The 17,275-nt window shown below is 48.9% G+C and overlaps 1 protein-coding gene across 1 annotated transcript; it reads left to right on the top strand.

The window, feature by feature from the left end:
- Positions 1-1,045: 1,045 nt before the first annotated feature.
- Positions 1,046-9,045, top strand: LOC133241348 (solute carrier family 22 member 6). The gene is made up of 10 exons (XM_061406715.1): positions 1,046-1,700; positions 2,004-2,107; positions 2,322-2,476; positions 4,146-4,314; positions 4,740-4,863; positions 4,999-5,114; positions 6,363-6,577; positions 6,689-6,797; positions 8,263-8,466; positions 8,774-9,045. Exons 1-10 carry the CDS (start codon positions 1,332-1,334, stop codon positions 8,856-8,858), a joined length of 1,650 nt encoding a protein of 549 aa, XP_061262699.1. The 5' UTR covers positions 1,046-1,331; the 3' UTR covers positions 8,859-9,045.
- Positions 9,046-17,275: the final 8,230 nt, after the last annotated feature.

Here is a 17,275-nt window from a genome sequence, read left to right as displayed (position 1 = left end):
AAAATAAGTTCATGCTTATTGTGAAGGAGGAGGAGAAGACGAAGGAGAAAAAAAAAAGAAGAGAAGGAAAAGAAGAAGCTATAGATAGGAGACAAGACAAAGGAAAATTTTGAATCAGGATGAACAAGAAAATAGAAACTGAGATACTGAAAGACTCAATCTACATGTATGATGTTAGTCTGAGATCCCACTGCTTCAAAAGTAGTCTTTGGCCTCTTTTGTGTCTTCCAATTGAACAAAGCTATGGTCCTGTATGATGTAAGCAGTCAGGACTTCCCTGGTGGTCCAGCGGTTAAGAATTCACTTTGCAATACAGGGGACATGGGTTTGATTCCTGGTCAGAGAACTAAGATCCCACATGCTGTGGGGCAACTAAGCCCATATGCCACAACTATTGAGCCCATGCATCACAACTAGAGAGTCTATGTGCCACAACTAAGACTCGACACACCCAAATAAATAAATAATTTTTTAAGTTACTAAAAAAAATTATGTAAGCTGTCCCCAGAAGACCAAAGGCCAGGGTTGCCAATTTTAGCAAGTAAGAATACAAGATGTCCAGTTAAATTTGAATTTCAGATCAAGGAATACCTTTCTAGTATAAGTACAGCCCATGTAATGTTAGGGACATACTTATACAAAAGAAAAAAAAATATTTGCTGATCTAAAATCCAAATTAACTGGGCATCCTGTATTTTCTCTGGCAACTTCTCCCAAAAATGGTCCATTTGGATCCTTCCCACTAAAAAGGACAGAAGCCCCACAAGAGGCCAACACATTTCCCAGAATCCAGTCTTCCTACTAAAAGGAAGACAAAAAGGTCCCACCGTATCCCCTCTTGCCCCTAGATGCTCAGGTAGGTCCTCCCAGGACATCCACTCCCACCACTGCCACTTCAGTCCACCCTCTCCTGCCCTTTATACCCACTTGGAGAAATTCCATTGATACCAGGATACCCAGAGGGTTAATCCTTCTGATACCAAGTCACACTTTAACTCATTCCCTCCAGGCCAAGGATTAAATACTGCCCGTGTAGGGGTCAGGGCTACAGCAGACCCTGAAAGTGGAGCGACACCTCCCCCACCAAGTGAGGAGAGGCCGCAAAAGAAAGGGAGGGACAAAACTAGGAGAGAGAAGGAAGGAGGGGCCGCCTGGCCGGGCTGCTGTCCCCCCACAGAGCCAGCTCAGATTCAGTTCCAGGAGCGACTTGGCTGCAGAAGCAACAGCGTTCCGTCTCCTCCAGTGCAGGGCAGCAGGCGGAGGGCCACAGAGACGGAGGGCCTGGGACCGGACGTCCTTAGCCCCCAGCCAACTTGGCCAGGCCTGGCCCCATGGCCTTCAATGACCTCCTGCTGCAGTTGGGGGGCGTCGGCCGCTTCCAGAAGATCCAGGTCACCCTGGTGATCCTCCCTTTGATCCTGTTGGCCTCCCACAACACCCTGCAGAACTTCACCGCCGCCATCCCCACCCACCACTGCCGCCCACCTGCCGACACCAATCTCAGCGAGGACGGGGACCTGGAGGCCTGGCTGCCCCGGGATGGGCAGGGGCGGCCCGAGTCCTGCCTCCTCTTCACCTCCCCCCAGCGGGGACCGCCCTTTCCCAATGGCACAGAGATCAACGGCACAGGGGCCACAGAGCCCTGCCCCCACGGCTGGATCTACGACAACAGCACCTTCCCTTCCACCATCGTCACTGAGGTGAGGAGCCCTGGGCCCCCAGCTTCTTCTCCCAACCCCTGTGTCCCCATCTTACCATCCCCTCCACCACACACACACACTCACACACACAGTCTCAACAGAGAAAGGGTTCCAGATGGGGGCCTTTGTAGAAAAGGGAACGTGGAGTTGCAGGGTCAAGAAAAGAGTCTCGGCTTCCGGGACCAAACAGAAGTGTTGAGGAAGGGGGTGTTCCGGCCTCAGAGACCCAGCTGGAAGGAGGGTAGGGGGCTTCCCTGAAGCCCAGGCTCACCTTGGCCTGACCTTTGCTCCCTCTCCCCACAGTGGGACCTCGTGTGCTCTCACAGGGCCTTACGCCAGCTGGCTCAGTCCTTATACATGATGGGAGTGCTTCTTGGAGCCATGACATTCGGGTGCCTAGCAGACAGGTCAGTCCTGGGCAGGGCCAAGGAGCCAGGCTGGGACTGGGGACTCCTTGGCTGAATTCGGGTGGGTGGTTGGCACGCCTAACTGGGGCTGGACTGAGGATATACAGCATCAGCCTCATGATACGTCATGGTCCCAGGCCAGCGCCTCTCCCAGTTTGGCCTGGCCCTTGCTGGTCCTCAAAACCCCTGCTGCAGGCCTCCCCTCCCCTGACAGGTTGGGCCGCCAGAAGGTGCTGATCTTCAACTACCTGCAGACAGCTGTGTCGGGAACCTGTGCCGCCTTCGCTCCCAACTTCCCCGCCTACTGCGCCTTCCGGTTCCTCTCGGGCATGTCAACAGCTGGCGTTGTCCTCAACTGCATGACACTGAGTGAGGGGCCTGGGAGGGCAGGGCAGGCCCCCACCCTCGCCCTCCAACCACCCAGCCCCACAGCCCCCTTCCAGCCTCCTCTCCCAGCCCACCCTTCTGGCACTCAGCCTGTTCTGCCCTTGCAGCCAACATACAGCCTTCGTCCTGGAGCTCACACTATCCTGACCTCTTCTTTAGACACTCAACTACAAACTCCATTGTTAGGGCCAGGCAGTTCCCATAAATGACTGAGGAGCTGAGAGGCATTAGAGAGCGTGAAGACTGTCTCCAAAAGAGAGACACACCCATCCAGAGGGGTTGCTGCCACTCAGCTGCTCCAGACAAGAAGCATCGGGGCTATCAGATCTGCCCCTGCCCCTCTTTTATTACTGTCAAATATCCCAACTGTTTAACATTTGCAATTAATTCTCATATTTTAATATAAGCCAAGCCAGCATTATGTAGACCAAACACATTTATGGACAGAGCATGGCCTGTCCCTGACTCATCAACATGCATCCTCAGATGGGTCACCCCCCTGGCTCTGTTTCTCAGATGGAGAACCTGAGGCTAGGGGGAAGGGACAGGATTCCCCCAAGGTCATTCCTCAAGCCCAAAAGAGAATCTAAGGATTTGAGATTCTCTGGACTAAAGTAGGGCTTCCCAGGTGGCCAGGCCAGTGTCAGTGAAAGTCGCTCAGTCGTGTCCAACTCTTTGTGACCCCACTGACTATACAGTTCATGGAATTCTTCAGGCCAGAATACTGGAGTGGGTAGCCTTTCCCTTCTCCAGGGTATCTTCCTAACCCATGGATTGAACCCAGGTCTCCTGCATTGTAGGCGGATTCTTTACCAGCTAAGCCACAAGGGAAGCCCAAGAATACTGAAGTGGGTAGCCCATCCCTTCTCCAGTGGATCTCTCCAATCCAGGAATCGAACCAGGGTCTCCTGAATTGCAGGTAGATTCTTTACCAACTGAGATATCAGGGAAGCCCCTTCCCAGGTGGTGCTAGTGGTAAAGAACCCACCTGCCAGTGCAGGTAGATGTAAGAGACACAGGTTTGATCCCTGGGTTGGGAAGATCCCCTGGAGGAGGGCACAACAACCCACTCCAGTATTCTTGCCTGGAGAATCCCATGGTCAGGGGAGCCTGGTAGGCTGCAGTCCATAGGGTCACATATAGTCGGACACAACTGAAGCCCACAAGGAATGAAGCTGGACCTCTTCAGACCTCAGCAGAAAGGTGCTCCCATTCCCACCTCAACTCTCCGGGATGGCAGAAAGTCTCTGTCTCCTCTGAGCTGCTCTGGTCACTGAGGCTGAAATCCAGCCCAGGCTAAGAAGGACCAGAGGAGTGACTGCTGTTGAGGATGGACTGAGTAGTCAGAGGTGCTCCGAAGGGAAATAGGACCCTGGCCAGGACAGTAGGTTGGAGAGGAGCAAAAACACACAGCAAGGAAGTGGAGGAGCAACTCCTGGGGATTCCAAACTTACCTCCCCATCCCTACCTCCACCACAAGCCTCCCCCCCAGTCCCCCTTCCATGGCCCCCAACCTCATCTGATGTATCTCCCACTGAGCTCTGGGACAAACCAAGGTTTGGACAGATAGTGGGAGTCTCAGCGGGCCCCAGGGGTCTCCACCACGTGGCACCCAGTAAGTTGCACCACTCTGTTCTAACCCTCTTTCCAGATGTAGAGTGGATGCCCATCCACACACGGGCCTACGTGGGCACCCTGAGCGGCTATGTCTACAGCCTGGGCCAGTTTCTCCTGGCTGGTATGGCCTATGCTGTGCCCCACTGGCGTTACCTACAGCTATTGGTCTCTGCGCCCTTTTTTGCCTTCTTCATCTACTCCTGGTACGTAGGGCCCAGACAGATGTGAGGGGATGAGACTTCCCCAGATCTTGCTGTACACTCCACCTGCAGAGTCCAAGAAGGTCAAACCCAGGCCAGGGATTCAGTGTAACTGATGGGGAAACTGAGGCTGTGGGTGGAAGGACTTGCCCAAAGGTATCCAATTCTCCACCCTCCTCAGCTCTCCAGCTTGTCTGCCCTGCTCCCTTTACCCAGCACCCAAGAACCAAGACCCCATGTTGAGGAATAAGTCATTACCAAGCTGAACACCGTTTTGTGGTCCTAGAGAGAGGGCTCTGGTATAGTCCTGGGCTCCCAGCCTTGGAGGAAATCCCACTGCAGCCCTCTGGAAAGCCCACGCCCTACCTCCAGCCCACATGACTTGGAACTGCAGCCACGCCAACGCCTACGCTCACTCCTGCCCCCAGGTTCTTCATCGAGTCGGCCCGCTGGTACGCTTCCTCCGGGAGGCTGGACCTCACCCTGAGAAACCTGCAGAGAGTGGCCTGGATCAATGGGAAGCAGGAAGAGGGAGCCAATCTAAGTATGGAGGTAAGACCCCCGAGATCTCCTGCAACATCCCACCCATCAGTAAACCCAGGACTCAGAGGGCTTCTTTGAGTAAGGGGCTAGGCTGGGAGGAGCTCCTGGGGGAGTCCAAGCCCTGAGCCCCATCCATCCTGGCAGGCGCTCCAGGCCAGTCTGAAGAAGGAGCTGATCACAGGCAAGAGCCAGGCCTCAGCCCTGGAGCTGCTACGCTGCCCTGCCCTTCGCCGCCTCTTCCTCTGCCTCTCCATGCTGTGGTAGGCCCAGACAGACAGACTGATGGACAGACAGACAGACCAAGAGACAAGAGGCTGGTTGGGGAAGGAGTGGACCACAGTGGGTAGAAGAAGGCAGACAAGAGGGAGGAAGTCAACAGACCAGCTGTGAGAGGCATAAAGAGTCTTAAGGAATCAAACAACCTCCAGCCTCAATTTGCCTCTGGTCCCCAACTGGGCATCAATCTCTCCATATTCTTCTCCTTTTATCAGCTCTGTTCCAATATGGAGACACCTCATCAAGATTGATGGCCCCCAGAGTCTGCAGAATTATATCATGAAGGCTGGCTTGCAAAACTTCTGGAGCATTTACTAGCCTTGTGGTGTCTGCCAGAAACACTGGCACAACAATAAGATGCCCAAAGCTCATCTCTGAAAGCAGATTCTGGCCAAGGTTGATACCAATGAAAAATCTTCCTTTCACATTGCAACATTCCCTGTTACCCTTCTTACATGCCACCATCCTAACCCCATCGTCTAGCAATCCCATGACAATTAAGAGAAACATGGTCAGAAGGAACAAGCCTGCCACTGAATTCTTTGTTTCCAATTTGGAGTTTGCTCCAGGTTGGGGTTCTGTCCAATAACCTGAGCTTTATTTTCTGGGCTCTTGGCATCTTAAGAAACACAATACCCATCCCAGGACTACAGACAGGTCGTGGAAAACTCTGGCCTCTCCCAACACCTTTCCCCTAAAGATATTGCTTTGATATCCAAGATGAAATAAAGACTAAAACTATATAAATCCTACCTGGCAACTAAGTGAAAATTCCCTAATACACTAGAGACACAGATTAAGAAATCTGGGGGATTAGAGGACTTTGTTGTTGTTCAGTCTCTCGGTCGTGTCTGACTCTTTGCAACCCCATGAACATCAGCATGCCAGGGTTCCCTGTCCTTCATTATCTCCCAGAGTTTGCTCAAACTCATGCCCACCGAGTCAGTAATGCCATCCAACCATCTCGTCCTCTGTTGTCCCCTCCTCCTCCTGCCCTCAGTCTTTCCCAGCATCAGGGTCTTTTCCAATGAGTCAGCTCTTCGCATCAGGTGGACAAAGTATTAGAGGACTACCCCAATATCTAAAGTGCATGTTAAATGTCAGAAGAAATATTAGCCAAGGTAGACTGCAGATTCTTAAGCAAGGTACCCTGTGCAGCTCACCCATTTGGGATGAGCACCCCCTCCTTAAGCTTCCTAACAAACTCCATACCCCTCATCCCTCCCCACTAGGTTTGCCACTAGCTTTGCCTACTACGGGCTGGTCATGGACCTTCAGGGTTTTGGGGTCAGCATCTACCTAATCCAGGTGATCTTTGGTGCTGTGGACCTGCCTGCCAAGCTTGTGAGCTTCCTTGTCATCAACAATGTGGGCCGCCGGCCTGCCCAGATGGCCTCACTGCTGCTGGCAGGCATCTGCATCCTCATCAATGGGGTGGTACCCAAGGGTGAGCACCCATGAGCACCTTGGTCCCTCGTCCTTGGCCACATCCCCAGACGTGACCCAACTTCTCAACCCCCTCTCCCAAGATCCCGCTGACCTCCTCCTTTTTCTCTAGATAAGTCCATTGTCCGAACCTCTCTTGCTGTGCTGGGGAAGGGCTGTCTGGCTTCCTCCTTCAACTGCATCTTCTTGTACACTGGGGAGGTGTACCCCACAATGATCCGGTGAGTGGGAGCTTAATGGGAGGAACTTTGGGGCAAAACATTCCCCCTGCATACAGGTCAGACCCCAGGGCACATGTCAAAGGGGGCCACCAACTGGGACAGGGTGGGGAGCCAAGAAGACACATCTCAGAGGCAATTAACTGAAGTCCCCCCAGATCTCCAAGGCACAAGTTAGAAGATCTAAATGCCATTAAAAGATCTAATCTGCCACCAAATCGAAAAGCCATCTTTAAACCAAATGGTATGTCTGAAACGGAAGACCACAACCATGAAAAGGAGTTTTCTAGCACAAGAGCCACACTTAATAGCGGTTGTTCTGGTAGTTGTACAGATAAATACAGCACTACTTTTTTGAGTGCCAAGGTTGGGAGGAGGGGATAGTTTTGCATTAAGACACAAGAAACATGTCTGTTTGAAGAGTGGGATGCAAAACAACAACAAATACAGAATGGGATGCAAAATTCACATGAGATATCAAAGAAATGCCAAGCTTCCCTAGGCAACTTGGAATGAGAACCCTGAGAGGTCATGGTTATTGTCCTATACCCTCAAGGGATTTCAGCTGAAAGAACAATAGTATAAAGGCACTGTCAAACTTTTTACAAATATCAACTCTTTTGGCCCTCATAACAATCTTATGAGGTGGGTACTATGATAATTCTCATTTTCCACATAAGAAAACTGAGCCACGGAGAGGTTAAGTGACTTGTCCCAGGTCACACAGCTTCTAAGTCAGGAAGCTTGGATTCAAATCCAAGCAGTTTATCTCCCTATTATCAACGTTTTTAACCTCTGCTCTCATAGAGAATGTTCTTAACATATTAATATGAAGATTCCAGGTCCCTTCACCCTAGGAATTCTAATCCAACAGGTCTGTGTGGGGCTGATGTTGTTTAGTCACTAAGTCACGTCCAACTCTTGCAACCCCATGGACTGTAGCCAAACAGGCTCTTCTGTCTATGGGATTTCCCAGGCAAGAATACTGCAGTGGGTTACCATTCCTTTCTCCAGGGGCTCTTCCTGATCCAGGGACTGAACTCATGTTTCCTGAATTGCAGGTGGATTCTTTACCACTGAGCCACTGGGGAAGCCCACCTCCTCTGACTGGGGTTAGGGCAACTGAAAATCAAGTTCCCCAGCTGATCTGAGAACAACTGACCAAGCTCAGCTAATTTGACACCGAGGTTCAGGGAGGAAAAGAAACTTGTCCAAGGTCACATAGCAAGTTAAGGGCAAAGGCAAAAATCAATCTCCTGATTCTCTGGCCAGAACTCTTCCCAACTTATTCTTTTTATTATTATCTCCAAAATAAATGCCAAATTGGTTAGCTGATAAAATGGGGAACAGAGCAGGTACCAGGGAGTCTCCTGGGGCTGGGCCTGAGCTGCCCTGACCCCAAATTCAGCTGGGACCTCAGCATTTGTGCCAGAACACTAACCAACACCCAACCCCCTGGATCCCACAGGCAGACGGGCTTGGGAATGGGCAGCACCCTAGCGCGAGTGGGCAGCATTGTGAGCCCGCTGGTGAGCATGACCGCCGAGCTCTACCCCTCCGTGCCTCTCTTTATCTACGGTGCTGTCCCAGTGGCTGCCAGCACTGCCATTGCCCTCCTGCCGGAGACCCTGGGCCAGCCACTGCCAGACACAGTGCAAGACGTGGAAAACAGGTGGGCCCCCATCCAGTGAAAAGCAGGAACTCGCCCCGAGTCACACATCCAGGCTGGGGTAGCACTGAGACTCAAACCTAGGCCTCCTCTTCCCAGTGGAGGGGTGGGGGTCCTTGTCCCTGTGTCCCCTCGCCCCTCCCCAATCAGCTGAAAGTCTCCTGGGGTCCCTCCTGGCTCTGGAGAGTGGTAGCTGTTTGGGGCAGAGAGCTGGTAGCTGGGCACAGCTGCCTGGAGAGCCCCGTGGAAGACCCCAGCTGGTCTGGAGGCTTCTACCCAGGACACCACTCTCCTGTCCCCACCACCACAGGAGGAGAGGGAAAACGAGGAAGCAGCAAGAGGAGCTGCAGAAGCAGATGGTCCCGCTCCAGGCTTCGGCACAAGTGAAGAACTGACTCTGGGCACTGAAAGGGAGCCTTACAGGGCCCTAAAGGAAGAGAGGGTCCTACAGGCAGCTCACATGAGAAGGGGGAGGGGGATTCGTGGCCCAAGAGTTGGGGCTGTGGTTCAGGGAAGCAGCCTCTCAGCTCTCCCCCGCTCCCTTAATACGAAGACCACATATTAAAAGGTTTCTTCGCAGCATCTCCCTTTGTCTCTCTTCTCTCAAACGAAACAGCCACTCCATTTCAGCGGGCACCGTCCAGTCCCCGCCCTCAGCTCCCAGGATTTGACAAACCATTCCAGACAACTGGCGAAGGATCTTTTACCTCTGCTCCCTCCCCTGTCCCTCCTTTGCCCCGTCTTCCCTCCTTCCTTTTCTAACCTAAGTATTTTCTGAGTTTTAAATCCTTTACACCCCTGCCCTGTCTGGCTGGAAATTGACAAGCCTCGAAAATGAAAGCAGCCAATCAGAGGCTTTATTTCAGGCTCCGCCCCCTCTGTGAACGCTCCTGGGAACCTCTGGCAACAAAAGGAGGAGAAAAACACCGAACAGCTGTGAACTCAGGACGCTGGTCCCTGCCCCTCTGGATTCCAGCAGGGTCCGGACTCAAAACCAGTTTGCCACTTCCAGCTCTGCAGCTGGACATTCAGCCCGCTGGCTACCCTAATCCTCCGGCACGGCATTTCCTGGGCTTTCTTGGCCGCTCTCCCGCCTGCTGGCCCTGGGCTGGTGGAGAGGAGGGAGGAGAGGAAGGGGAGGGTGAAACCCAGCCAGAGAGCCAGAGCTGAGTGCTAATTTGGTGTCAAGCACTGTTCTAAGTACTTTGCATGTATTAACGCAGTCAGTTCTCCCAATAACTTTCTAGAGAGACGCGCAATTATCGTCCTGCATTTTACCTAATGCGACTTCATTGGAAAAGACCCTGATGCTGGGAAAGACTGAGGGCAAGAAGAGAAGGGGGTGACAGAGGATGAAATGGTTGGATGGTATCACAACTCAATGGACAGGAGTTTGAGCAAACTCCAGGAGATAGTGAAGGACCGGGAAGCCCTGCGTGCTGCAGTCCCTAGGGTCACCAAGAGTCAGACACGACTTAGCGACTGAACAACAAAAAAATTTTACAGATAAGGAAGTCAAGGCACTGGAGTGGTTAAGCAACTTGCCCAGATTCACACAGCTTTTAAACTGCAGAGTCAGGGTTAGAAGCAGCCCATCCGTAAAGTGTGTGCTTGGACCCACCCCCTCTCCCCTACCCACCCCTTCCCCTCCCAACTGCCTGGGCTGTGAGGTACTGAGACTTTGGCCTCTTCCACCCCTTGAGGCTGTGCTTCTCCTTTGCCTCCTGGGCTGGAAAAACACAGAGAAAGGTAAAAGAGGAGTGATGAGGTCACAGGGTAGGAACCACCTACCTACCTGTGAGGGATAAAGGGAATTTAGGGATCACAGTCAGAAAAAGAGGGATATCCAATCACCTGCCTCAGCCAGGGAGCTCCCTTCAGGGAAGCTGGGAGTTGGGGCAGAGGTGAGCGCTGGCGTGGAGAGGCCATGGGAAAAGATACACCTGTTAATGCCCAAAGGTGGCAGGAAGGAGGGACCAGCAGTGCCCTCTGGTACATGTACTTGCTTAGTCATGCTTGCTTGCTGGCACACTGCCCCTGACACTTTCCCCTGCAGCCGACCCAGCCCCCTAGACCCTTGTCCCCTGGGGAAGGTCCACACTCTCAAGTCATAGGCATTGCCTTCCAGGTGGGGTCAGAGAGTTCTTGCTGTGTCAGGGCAACCTGGACAGGGGACTTGGCTTGGAGTTCTCCTGAAAAAGCCACAAAGCCCTGGGAGAGCTCATGGCAGCTCAGCCAGCCAGATGACAGCATGGGCAGAGCCCGAGCACAGCTGAAATCACCATAACCACCCCCCCGTCCTGGAACACCTGCAGCCTTGATGTTCCCCAGTGGTGTGGACATTCCCCATGGTTGTTGTTTAGTTACTAAGTCATGTCCGACTCTTTTGCAACCCCATGGACTGTAGCCCGCCAGGCTCCTCTGTCCATGGGGTTTCCCAGGCAAGAATACTACTAGAGTGGGTTACCATTCTCCATGCTCCTCAAGAATTTCTTGACCATCACAGGATCCAGTAGATGCCAGTGTCAGCAGCCCCACCCCTGCTGCTATTTCTCAGGCAGTGTTGCCCTCTTGAGGGATGAGGGGCACCTAGGATGGCATACTCTGCCTCTGCATATCTAGGGGTCTTGGGACCAATGACTTTCCCTACCCTTGCCTCAACACCCTACTAGCAAGTCTGACAAGCTCTGACTCCCGTGGGTCTGTCAGCTCTCTTCTTAGGTCATTTGATATCTACGTCTGCCTCAATGAGAGGCAGTCCCTGGCCCACCCCAGCCGCATACATCCCCAACTGGGAAAGTCCTGGTGCTGATTTAGACAGCTTACACCATCTGCACAGACTCCTTATCCCCAGCTTCTAGCCTGAGACTTCCTGCACTCACCCCATTCAGTTCAGTTCAGTTCAGTTGCTCAGTTGTGCCCAACTCTTTGCAACCCCATGAATCGCAGCACGCCAGGCCTCCCTGTCCATCACCAACTCCCAGAGTTCACTCAGACTCATGTCCATCGAGTCGGTAATGACATCCAGCCATCTCATCCTCTGTCGTCCCCTTCTCCTCCTGCCCCCCAATCCCTCCCAGCATCAGGGTCTTTTCCAATGAGTCAACTCTTCACATGAGGTGGCCAAAGTACTGGAGTTTCAGCCCTAGCATCATTCCTTCCAATGAACACCCAGGACTGATCTCCTTTAGAATGGACTGGTTGGATCTCCTTGCAGTCCAAGGGACTCTCAAGAGTCTTCTCCAACACCACAGTTCAAAAGCATCAATTCTTCTGCACTCAGCTTTCTTCACAGTCCAACTCTCACATCCATACATGATCACTGGAAAAACCATAGCCTTGACTAGATGGACCTTTGTTGGCAAAGTAATGTCTCTGCTTTTCAATATGCTATCTAGGTTAGTCATAACTTTCCTTCCAAGGAGTAAGCGTCTTTTAATTTCATGGCTGCAATCAACATCTGCAGTAATTTTGGAGCCCAGAAAAATAAAGTCTGACCCTGTTTCCACTGTTTCCCCATCTATTTCCCATGAAGTGATGGGACCAGATACCATGATCTTAGTTTTCTGAATGTTGAGCTTTAAGCCAACTTTTTCACTCTCCTCTTTCACTTTCATCAAGAGGCTTTTTAGTTCCTCTTCACCTTCTGCCATAAAGGTGGTGTCATCTGCATATCTGAGGTTATTGATATTTCTCCTGGCAATCTTGATGCCAGCTTGTGCTTCTTCCAGCCCAGTATTTCTCATGATGTACTCTACATATAAATTAAATAAGCAGGGTGACAATATACAGCCTTGACAAACTCCTTTTCCCATTTGGAACCAGTCTGTTGTTCCATGTCCAGTTCTAACTGTTGCTTCCTGATCTGCATATAAGGTTTCTCAAGAGGCAGATCAGGTGGTCTGGTATTCCCATCTCTTTCAGAATTTTCCACAGTTTATTGTGATCCACACAGTCAAAGGCTTTGGCATAGTCAATAAAGCAGAAATAGATGTTTTTCTGGAACTCTCTTGCTTTTTTGATGATCCAGCAGATGTTGGCAATTTGATCTCTGGTTCCTCTGCCTTTTCTAAAACCAGCTTGAACATCTGGAAGTTCACGGTTCACGTATTGCTGAAGCCTGGCTTGGAGAATTTTGAGCATTACTTTACTAGCATGTGAGATGAGTGCAATTGTGTGGTAGTTTGAGCATTCTTTGGCATTGCCTTTCTTTGGGATTGGAATGAAAACTGACCTTCTCCAGTCCTGTGGCCACTGCTGAGTTTTCCAAATTTGCTGGCATATTGAGTGCAGCACTTTCACAGCATCATCTTTCAGGATTTGAAATAGCTCAACTGGAATTCCATCACCTCCACTAGCTTTGTCCGTAGTGATGCTTTCTAAGGCCCACTTGACTTCACATTCCAGCATGTCTGGCTCTAGGTGAGTGATCACACCATTGTGATTATCTGGGTTGTGAAGATCTTTTTTGTACAGTTCTTCTGTGTATTCTTGCCACCTCTTCTTAATATCTTCTGCTTTTGTTAAGTCCATACCATTTCTGTCCTTTATCGATCCCATCTTTGCATGAAATGTTCCCTTGGTATCTCTAATTTCTTGAAGAGATTTCTAGTCTTTCCCATTCTGTTGCTTTCCTCTATTTCTTTGCACTGATCACTGAGGAAGGCTTTCTTATCTCTCCTTGCTATTCTTTGGAACCCTGCATTCAGATGCTTATATCTTTCCTTTTCTCCTTTTCTTTTCATTTCTCTTCTTTTCACAGCTATTTGTAAGGCCTCTTCAGACAGCCATTTGGCTTTTTTGCATTTCCTTTTCTTGGGGATGGTCTTGATCGCTAACTCCTGTACAATGTCATGAACCTCCATCCATAGTTCATCAGGCACTCTGTCTATCAGATCTAGTCCCTTGACTCTATTTCTCACTTCCACTGTATAATCATAAGGAATTTGATTTGGATCATACCTGAATGGTCTAGTGGTTTTCCCTACTTTCTTCAATTTAATTCTGAATTTGGCAATAAGGAGTTCATGATCTGAGCCACAGTCAGCTGCTGGTCTTATTTTTGCTGACTGTATAGAGCTTCTCCATCTTTGGCTGCAAAGAATATAATCAATCTGATTTCGGTGTTGACCATCTGGTGATGTCCATGTGTAGACTCTTCTCATGTGTTGTTGGAAGAGGGTGTTTGCTATGACCAGTGCGTTCTCTTGGCAAAATTCTGTTAGCCTTTGCCCTGCTTCATTCCATATTCCAAGGCCAAATTTGACTGTTACCCCAGTTGTTTCTTGACTTCCTACTTTTGCATTGCAGTCCCCTATAATGAAAAGGACATCTTTTTGGGGTGTTAGTTCTAAAAGTTCTTGTAGGTCTTCATAGAACCGTTCAACTTCAGCTTCTTCAGCATTAACTGGTTGGGGCATAGGCTTGGATTACCGTGATATTAAATGGTTTGCCTTGGAAACAAACAGAGATCATTCTGTCGTTTTTGAGATTGCATCCAAGTACTGCATTTTGGACTCTTTTGTTGACCATAATGGCTACTCCATTTCTCCTAAGGGATTCCTGCCCACAGTAGTAGATATAATGGTTATCTGAGTTAAATTCACCCATTCCAGTCCATTTTAGTTCACTGATTCCTAGAATGTCAACATTCACTCTTGCCATCTCCTGTTTGACTACTTCTAATTTGCCTTGATTTATTCCAGGTTCCTATGCAATATTGCTCTTTACAGCATCGGACCTTGCTTCTATCACCAGTCACATCCACAACTGGGTATTGTTTTTGCTTTGGCTCCATCCCTTCATTCTATCTGGAGTTTTCTCTCCACTGATCTCCAGTAGCATATTGGGCACCTACCAACCTGCGGAGTTCCCCTTTCAGTATCCTATCATTTTGCCTGTTTATAGGCTCATGGGGTTCTCAAGGCAAGAATACTGAAGTGGTTTGCCATTCCCTTCTCCAGTGGACCACATTCTGTCAGACCTCTGCACCATGACCCGCCCATCTTGGGTGGCCACAAATGGCATGGCTTAGTTTCATTGAGTTCGACAAGGCTGTGGTCTGTGTGATCAGATTGGCTAGTTTTCTGTGATTATGGTTTCAGTGTGTCTGCCTTCTGATGCCCTCTCGCAACACCTACCATCTTACTTGGGTTTCTCTTGCCTTGGACATGGGGTATCTCTTCACGGCTGCTCCAGCAAAGTGCAGCCGCTGCTCCTTACCTTGAATGAGGGGTATCTCCTCACGGCCACCCATCCTAACCTTGAACGTGGAGTAGCTCCTCTCAGCCACTGCCCCTGACCTCAGGAGTGGTGTAGCTCCTCTCAGCCGCTGCCCCTGGCGACGGCTGAGAAGAGCACTCACCCCATACCCTCGTCCAAATGGAATTACACCTTCCTCCCACCCTTCAATTACTAGTAGGTGACTTCTGACACTGTCTCCCCAAGAAGTCACCACCCAAACACTGGCTCACAGCTCATCCTCTTGCCTTGGAGCCCCAAGTTCTAGTACCACCATGCACCACCCCAGTGGCCCCAGATGCTGTCCCCGGTCTTGACCACAAGGTCCTATCTTCAGCCAGGGTAGATAGAACCTTTAAGGCCACTCTCAATTTCTCTGCCTGCAGCCTTGAGCACTTCCCGGCCAAAATGACACATTCAAGAAGTTCTGCAACTGCCCGATCCTAGTAGAGGGCTCATCAGAAGTCACCTTCCCATGGCTCCACTCTTGCATCCCAGGTCTCACCTCTGCAACCAGGCATCAGGCCACACCAAATTCCTCCATCAGGCTCCTCTCCCCACTTCCCAGGAGTTACAAGGTCCCTTGGAGAGCAGATGCCCAGCCAGTTAAGCTTTCATATCATGTGGTAGGCTGAACAATGTATGCCCAAAGATGCCCACAGCCTAATCCTGGAAACCTACATAGGTAAAGGGACTTTCATGATGTGAATAAGTTAAGGATCTTGAGATGGGGAGATTATCTTGGATTCCCTGAGTGGGTCTGACATGATCATAATAGTCCTTTTCTTGAGAGAGGCAGGAGAGCAGAGCGCTTAGTGGGAGATGTGACAAGAGAAGCAAGAAGTTGAAGAGACACAAGAGGAACCACAAGCCAAGGAATGCAAGCAGCCTCTAGATGCTGCAAAATGCAAGGAAATGAATTCTCCTCTGAAGCCTCAAAGAAGGAATGTAGCCATACCAGCACATTGATTTTAGACTTCTGAGCTCCATAACTATAAGAAAATTAACATGTGCTGTTTTTTAATCTTTATGTATTTAGCCAGGTCTTAGTTGTGACATGTGAGATCTTAGCTACAGCATGTGAACTCTTAGTTGCGGCATAGGGAATCTAGTTCCCTGACCCTGGATCGAACCTGCATCCCTTGCACTGGCAACTAGAGAAAGCCGGAGTGTAGCAGTGAAGATCCAGCACAGCCAAAGAGGAAAAAAACAAAAAAGTAACAAAGTGTGAAAATGGAGCTAACCTACAGAGTTGATGGTGTCACTGAGCCAGTGATTTAACCAGTCCTGGAGCCACCTACATCTACTCTAATTGATGAAGATAAAAATTTAAATTTAAGTCCTCCTTACCCTCCTGATTCTTTAAGCCATCATAAGCTGGTTTTTCTGTGATTTTCAGCCAAAGACATCTTTAATATATATTTACAGCTTTTTTGAAATGTAACAATTAGTTGCTCATATTTAGAGTGCAAAATCTGATCCGTTTTGACAAATGCATACACCCATGAAACCATCACTAAAATCAAGATGATAAGCATACCTATTGCCACCAAAGTTTCCTACATGCCCCTTTTTCTGTGGATACGACTTCTATTTCTCTTGAGCAAATATTGGGTTGACTAAGAAGTTTGTATTGGTTTTTCCATAACATCTTCCAGAAAAACCAGAGTGAACTTTTTGACCAACCCCATATTAAGGAGTTGAATGGCTGAGTAGTATGTAAGCTGCATGCTTAACTTTTCAGGAAATAGCCAGTTTCCCAAAGTGGTTCACTTTCCCACCAGGTATGTGAGAGTCCCAGTTGCTCCACATCTTTGCCAACTCTTGGTATGATTGACATTTTGAATTGTAACCATTGGAGGGAAGGTGTATTGGTTATCTTATTGTAGTCTTAATTTGCATTTCCCTAGTGAATAATGATATTAAGAAATCTTTATGTGCTTATTTCCATCGAAATCTCTTCTTTAGTATATGTTCAAAACTGATTGAATTAGAAGCTTTTTTTTTAATGTATTCTAGAAACAAGAATCCACTCCTTTAAAATGTTTCAAAGCTGTTTTGACTAGTTTAGATACTTTGTATTTCCACATAAATTTTAAAATCTTTTGCCAGATATGTGTTTTACAAATATTTTCTCCAAGTTTATAGTTTATCTCTTAATTTTTATAACAGTGATTTTTGAATAGCAAAAATTTTTTAATTTTGATAAAGTCCAATTTTAATTGATTTTTTCTTTTATAGTGCATGCTTTTTGTCTTATTTTTTTAATCTTTGCTAAACTCCATGACACTAACATTTTCTCTTGTTTTCTTATTGAAGTTTTATAATATCAACTCATATTGAGATCAATGATCCATTTTGAGTTAGTTTTGTAAAGAGAATTGTGGTTTATTATTTTTTGCATATGGTAACCTATTATTCCAGCACTATTTTTTGAAAAATAAATTTTTTCCTCATTGAATTATCTAGATAACTTGGTCAAAGATCAGCTGGTTATAATATGTGGCTCTGTTTTGGACTCTCTGTTCTATACCATTGCTCTGTCATGTCTCTTTACATGAATGTTACCCTC

The sequence above is a fragment of the Bos javanicus genome, chromosome 29, assembly GCF_032452875.1.
Source record: "Bos javanicus breed banteng chromosome 29, ARS-OSU_banteng_1.0, whole genome shotgun sequence".
In the NCBI taxonomy this organism is placed as follows: domain Eukaryota; kingdom Metazoa; phylum Chordata; class Mammalia; order Artiodactyla; family Bovidae; genus Bos; species Bos javanicus.
Note: the sequence above shows the minus strand (reverse complement) of the source record. Positions and strands in the feature narration are given on the sequence as shown.

Coding starts and splice junctions, on each gene's coding strand:
- LOC133241348 (XM_061406715.1), top strand. CDS start 1,332: ATGGCCTTCAATGACCTCCTGCTGCAGTTGGGGGGCGTCGGCCGCTTC. Junction 2,108..2,321: donor TTCGGGTGCCTAGCAGACAG/GTCAGTCCTGGG, acceptor CTCCCCTGACAG/GTTGGGCCGCCAGAAGGTGC. Junction 4,864..4,998: donor GAGCCAATCTAAGTATGGAG/GTAAGACCCCCG, acceptor CCATCCTGGCAG/GCGCTCCAGGCCAGTCTGAA.